Genomic DNA, 6065 nt, shown 5'->3' on the forward strand with positions numbered 1-6065 from the left:
GGTTTCAATGTAGAGTATTTAACTATGCTCTGTAATAACTGTAAAAACTAAAGGTAACTACTTCACGGATTTTGCTTATCGCGGGTTATTTCGGAACGCAACCCCTAAGAAAAACGCAGGGGTTGTGTTTACCATTCTATTGGCAATGTTGTCATTGCTAATAGAATGACAACACTTTCATTCTATTGGCTGAGAGGTTGCCAGGTGACTGAGCCAAAAGGTGTTTCAACAGCGAGCAGAGACTAAGTGTGAGCACGAGAAGAAGTTTGGAGAAGACAGACATGAAGTCCTGCTTTCAAAATGAAAATATGTGATCTTGGATTATGGCAGGAAAATTCCTCCATAAATAACCACCGAGCCGTCTGGGTTCTGAGGGAGTCCTCCTGAAGTCTTTGTCAGAACCAGAGAGATTCAGATTGACTCTGACCTCTGACCCCTGGCAGCCCAGGGACAGACGTCACCCTGGAGTTGGACAGCTGGATCGATAAGTTCTGTTTGGACGCCGACGTCTTCGTTCTGGTGGGGAACGCCGAGTCCACGCTGATGAACACGGTGAGGAAGGCCACTTCATCATCATCATCAGGTCTCTTAAAGGGCCGGACGCTCTGGTTCCTCCTGGTTCCGGCAGGTCCGGTTCAGGAAGCTGAGCTCAGAACCAGACCAAGGTCTAGTCCAGGGTGTCCAAATGTTTTCTCTAATCAGAAGTATCCACAAAAAATATTCAATAATAAAAAGAACCGGAACCAGAACCGGTTTCATGAAACGGTCAGAATTCTGACCACAGGTCCAGATCTGCAGGCGGTTCTTCCTCAGGAAGTGATTTTGACATCTAAGCAGGTTCTGATCCAGTCCCAACCGGACCCAATATCTCTGAGCCCAGGTCTGGTCTTGCTCAGCCAGATCCGGTCCATTAGGCAAGAACCCGACCAGATCAGAACAGACGGAGGCAGAGCTTCACCTGGAAGAAGATCCATCAAACAAAACTGGATGGGTTCAGGTTCTGGTGAAGAACCGGTTCGACTGAAAGGATCCAACTGCAGACAGTGGAAGAGGTCTGGTTCTGGTCGGGTTGGAGCATCAGCGCTCTCGGCCTGTCCAGCATCTGCATCAACAGAACCTGGTGGAGACCTCTGATCGGACCTCTGGCCCGGTTGTTCTGATCTGGTTCTGGTCGCTTACTTGATTCTGACCCTGTTCTGCCGTGACCCAGTTTTGTTCTGACCCTGGATCTAGTAGCTGACCCAGCTCTGGTCCGGTTCTGTCCAGGAGAAGTTGTTCTTCCATAAGGTCAGTGAGCGGATCTCCAAGCCGAACGTCTTCATCCTCCATAACCGCTGGGACGCCTCGGTGACGGAGCCTGAGCTCATCGACCAGGTGAGGAGCCGTTACCATGACAACGCCGCTGCTCACGTTTCCTAACCACCCCCCGCCCCCTCCGGCTCTCGCTGCCCAGGTGAGGAAGCAGCACCTGGACCGCTGCATCAGCTTCCTGTCAGAGGAGCTGCGGGTCGTTGAACCGGACCGGGCCGCTGGCAGAATCTTCTTCATCTCTGCCAAGGAGGTTCTGATCTGCAGGACGCAGCGGAACCAGGGCATGCCGGAGACAGGTGAGACGGAGGGACAGAGGGGAACCGGGTCGGATGAACCGGGTTCTAGTTCCTGATGAGGACCAGAACCTGGAAATATGCAGGGTTTCCTCTGAAAGTTGTGAAGGATGAAAATCTAAAAATCTTACTAAGTGAATTTATGAAGAATAAATAGCACAAAACTGACTGACTGACTCCAGGCACAACACATCCACAGGCTAACCTGCAAAACCACTAAACCGCTAACCTGTTAAACCGCTAACCCGCTAAACCACTAACCTGTTAAACCACTAACCTGCTAAACCACTAACCTGCTAAACCACTAAACCTCTAATCTGTTAAACGACTAACCTGCTAAACCACTAACCTGCTAAACCACTAACCTGCTAAACCACTAAACCTCTAATCTGTTAAACGACTAACCTGCTAAACAACTAACTTATTTGGATTCATGATAACAGAGTTTCTGCTGTTAGGAGTTGGTGGAAACCTGGAATATCGACTAATTTGTGACGGATTGTGCCGACTAGCAAACACTGAGATTGATTCTGTGGGACAGAGACGCCAGTTGGATGCCATTCTTTCCACACTAAATTTGGATGATTGCAATTAACAGATGTACTGGTTGAGACTCGAGGGCTGATGGAAATCTACAGACAATTTGTTTATTCTGAGTCTGGCTCAGGCTGCACAGTGGCACAGTCGGTAGCACTGTTGCCTTTCAACAAGAAGGTTCTGGGTTCGATTCCCGGCCCCTGGGTTCTCTCTGGGTACTCCAGCTTCAACCCACTGGCCAGAAACATGACTGTCAGGTTAATTGGTCTCTCTAAATTGGCCCTAGGTGTGTGTGTGTGCGCATGGTTGTGTGTCCTGTCTGTCTCTGTGTTGCCCTGTGACGGACTGGTGACCTGTCCAGGTGACCCCGCCTCTCGCCCAGAACGTTGCCTGGAGAGGCAGCAGTTCCTCCTGACCCCACTAGGGACCAGGTGTCAGACGACGGATGGATGGATGAGTCTGGCTCCCCGTGGCCTCAGCTGGCTGACCGTCTCAAATCTCCTGGAGTTGATGTCAACAAGCCGCTGCTTCCCATCTCCTCCCTGCTTCTGAATGACAACCGTGGAGTCGTATGGCTGGACTGGAGGACTTGCTGTGAAACCGTTTACATGCAGGCTGGAGCGAGATTCAGACACATTTCCTGTCCCAGGCCTTTAATGTCTCTGTCCATCTTTCCCTGATGTCGTTCTTGCCGCGTCTGTCTGTCTGTCTGTCCAGTTTATTATTACCATAGACCAATACTTTGCTTCCTCACTATTTAGACCAATATCATACTTTTTAAATTATTTTCCATAGAAACTCCTTCTATCTTATGAATTATGGAGTATTTAGAATTATCTTGTGAGAAGGAAGAGAAGAGAGAAGGAATTAGAACAAACTTAGAATCCAGAGAAACGATTCATCACCGCAGATCAACATGATCAGAACAAGAATCCAGGAAACCCGACTGGTTCATGAACTTCTTCTTCTTAAACGGGTCTGACTTTGTTCTTTTCTGTTTTGTTGTTTCTCCTTCTAATTCCTGTTTTCACTGTAAACTGCCTTGTTCCTGAAAATGGGCCATAAAATAAAATTACTTTAAAATAAAAACAACACTTAGCATTAGCCTGGCAGGGAGCTGACCATCACTGATCGTCCTGCAGGGGGCGCTCTGGCTGAAGGCTTCCAGGACCGGCTGACCGAGTTCCAGCAGTTCGAGAGAACCTTCGAGGTCCAGAACCACAGAATCTAGAACCACAGAATCTAGAACCACAGAATCTAGAACCCCAGAACCCCATCCTGATCCATTTGTTCTAATCCTGACCCGGATCTGACTCGGTTCTGACCCAGTTCTGTGTGTACAGGAGTTCATCTCTCAGTCGGCGGTCCGGACCAAGTTCGAGCAGCACACGGTGCGGGCGTGGCAGATCACCGAGGACATCAAGACCGTCATGGACGCCATCAACATCGCATCGGCCGACAGGAAGTGAGATCAGTCAGGTGACCCTCTGAGCGCGCTCAGTGGGAGCCCCTCTGACCTCTGACCTCTGACAGGATCTGCTGTCTGGAGGAGCGGGAGGAGCAGCGGGACCGGCTGGACTTCGTCCGGGGTCAGATGAGCCGTCTGAGCGACAGCGTGAAGAACCGGATCAGAACCCTGACGGACGACGTCACCGCCAAGGTTCCCCCGACCGGCAGAACCTGGGTTCTGGTTCCGGTTACTGCCGCCATTGGACCCGTCTCTGTGTGGTTTCCATGGTAACCAGTGCCTGTCTGCGCCCCAGGTGGCCTCGGCGCTGCTGGACCAGATCCATTCCCTGCCGGTTCTGGTGGAGGAGTTCCGGGCCGACTTCAGCCCGACCCCAGAGAACCTGGAGCTCTACAAAAGTGTGAGTTCTGGAGCCCACAGGATCTGATGAGGTTCTGGGTTCCTGGGCCGAGCCGGACCGGGTCCAGTCGGTTTAAAGGGGAGCCACCTGTCAGAACCAATCGGACCTTGGTGGTTCTGCTGGTGAGAAAAGGCAGAGCCCACCGGGCCAGCAGGGGGCGCCCTGGTGCTCACTGACCTGCTGCAGACCCAGAACCCATCCAACCCGTCCGGACCCAGAACCTCCATGACCCGGTACTGACCCGGTTCTGTCCCGGTTCTGCAGAAGTTGGTGCAGCACCTGGAGCAGCGTCTCTCTGGCGGTCTGGCCCATCGTTGCCATGGCGACGTCCTCAGGGACATCCGGGACGCCCAGAGACTCATGACCGGTACTGAGCCGTCCTGGTTCTGGTTCTGACCCGGGAGAGGCCGTCCGTCTGATCGTGTCCTGTCCGTCCCCAGACAGCGTGCGTCCACTGGTGTCGCCGTCCGTCCAGCAGCAGCTCTGTGCTCCGTCCTCGTCCTTCGAGATGACCTTTGACCTCAGCCTGGCCGCCCTCTGCGCCGACTTCAGGGAGGATATCGACTTCCGGTTCTCCTTGGGCTGGACCGCCCTGGTGACCCGCTTCGTCGGCACCGCAGGCGCCCGCCGGGCGCTGACTGTCCCCGAGGTGAGCACCGCCCGGTGGACGGGACGTCCTGCGGGACGGGCCGCTGAGACGCCGCTCTGTCTGCAGGACGGACCATCCCTCAAGGACCGGCTGGTGGTTTCCATGGCAACGAGCCTGGTGTCGGTGTCCTCCAGGGCGTCCATGGCGGTGCTGCTGATCGGGGGCGTGGTGAGTCCAAACCGGACAGGTCCAGAACCGTCCACTTCGTCTCCTTGTTCTGCCGGTGAGACAGAGAGACAATGCAGCTCTGGACACACCTGGACATGTCCTGTAGCTGCAGTGTGTGTGTCCAGGTGTGTGTGTCCTAATAATCATCATCATCATCATCATTATAGAAATCATTATAATGAAATTGGGCGATAAATAGTACTAGTGTCATGAAGTGGTGAGGGTAAACGCGGTAGGACCCAGGAAGTTGAAGATGATGGTGGTTTAATGAAGGAAAAACACAAAAATCCAGGCAGCACAGAGGAGCAAAAGCTGGGAGCTACAGCAGGGCTGGGCAGTCCTGGTCCTGGAGGTCCGAGTCCTGCAGCTCTTAGACTCCCTGGTCCAACACACCTGGATCCAGCAGCTGAATCTCCTCCTCAGTGCATCAGGTTCTGCTGACGACCTCATTATTTGACTCAGGTGTGTTGAAGTAGAGACACATCTACAGGGTGCAGGAGGCCCTCCAGGCCTGGAGCTGCCACCCCTGGTCTAGCCTCTGTAGCAACTGGTAATCAGTAAACAGACGGCAGAGAAGAGAAACCAGACAGACAAGGACCTGACAGAGTGGGTATAAATACACAAGGTACCAAGGGAACTAGACACAGCTGGGATCAATCAAAGTGTGTGTGTCCAGGTGTGTGTGTGTCCTAGCTGCGGTGTGTGTCCAGGTGTGTGTGTGTCCTAGCTGCGGTGTGTGTCCAGGTGTGGCGCTCGGTGGGCTGGCGGGTCGTCGCCCTGTCCGTCTCCCTCTACGGTTTGCTCTACCTGTATGAGAGACTCACCTGGACGGCCTCCAGCCAGGAGCGCGCTCTGAAGCAGCAGTTCACAGAGTTCGCCGCCTTCCGCCTCCGCGCTGTCGTCCCCGTCACCAGCTCCACCTGCAGTCAGCAGGTGTTCAAGTAAGCCCCGCCCCTACGGAACCCGCCGGCAGTTCTGCTGGCGGTTCTGATGGCGGCCATGTTTTTTCTCTGTGAGGGAGCTGACCTCCACCTTTAGCCGCCTGACCCAGAGAGTGGACCTGAGTGAGGCGGAGCTGGAGGGACGGATCAGGCAGCTCACCTGCAGGATCCAGAGGCTGGAGGCGACCCAGAGGAAGTCCAAGGCCTTCAGGTGAGGGGCGCTCGCTTTACCTGCCCTGGTGTCTTTCTTTTTTAGTGAGAATGAAATGAGCCCATCAGGGCCGTGCAGAGACCACTA

The 6065-nt window shown here is 53.6% G+C and overlaps 1 protein-coding gene across 1 annotated transcript; it reads left to right on the forward strand.

Moving 5' to 3' along the window:
* Nucleotides 1-426: 426 nt before the first annotated feature.
* On the forward strand, nucleotides 427-6009 carry LOC106941386 (mitofusin-1-like; the record flags this gene model as incomplete). The annotated part of the gene is made up of 12 exons (XM_015024390.1): nucleotides 427-552; nucleotides 1267-1374; nucleotides 1454-1607; nucleotides 3284-3351; nucleotides 3485-3606; nucleotides 3675-3837; nucleotides 3905-4009; nucleotides 4274-4376; nucleotides 4450-4658; nucleotides 4725-4826; nucleotides 5571-5767; nucleotides 5844-6009. Coding segments are annotated over 12 exons (1596 nt in total), but the record flags the coding sequence as incomplete, so codon positions are not given.
* Nucleotides 6010-6065: the final 56 nt, after the last annotated feature.

This window comes from Poecilia latipinna, unplaced genomic scaffold, assembly GCF_001443285.1.
Source record: "Poecilia latipinna isolate Pla-1442-1.1 unplaced genomic scaffold, P_latipinna-1.0 Scaffold3638, whole genome shotgun sequence".
Classification (NCBI taxonomy): Eukaryota; Metazoa; Chordata; class Actinopteri; order Cyprinodontiformes; family Poeciliidae; genus Poecilia; species Poecilia latipinna.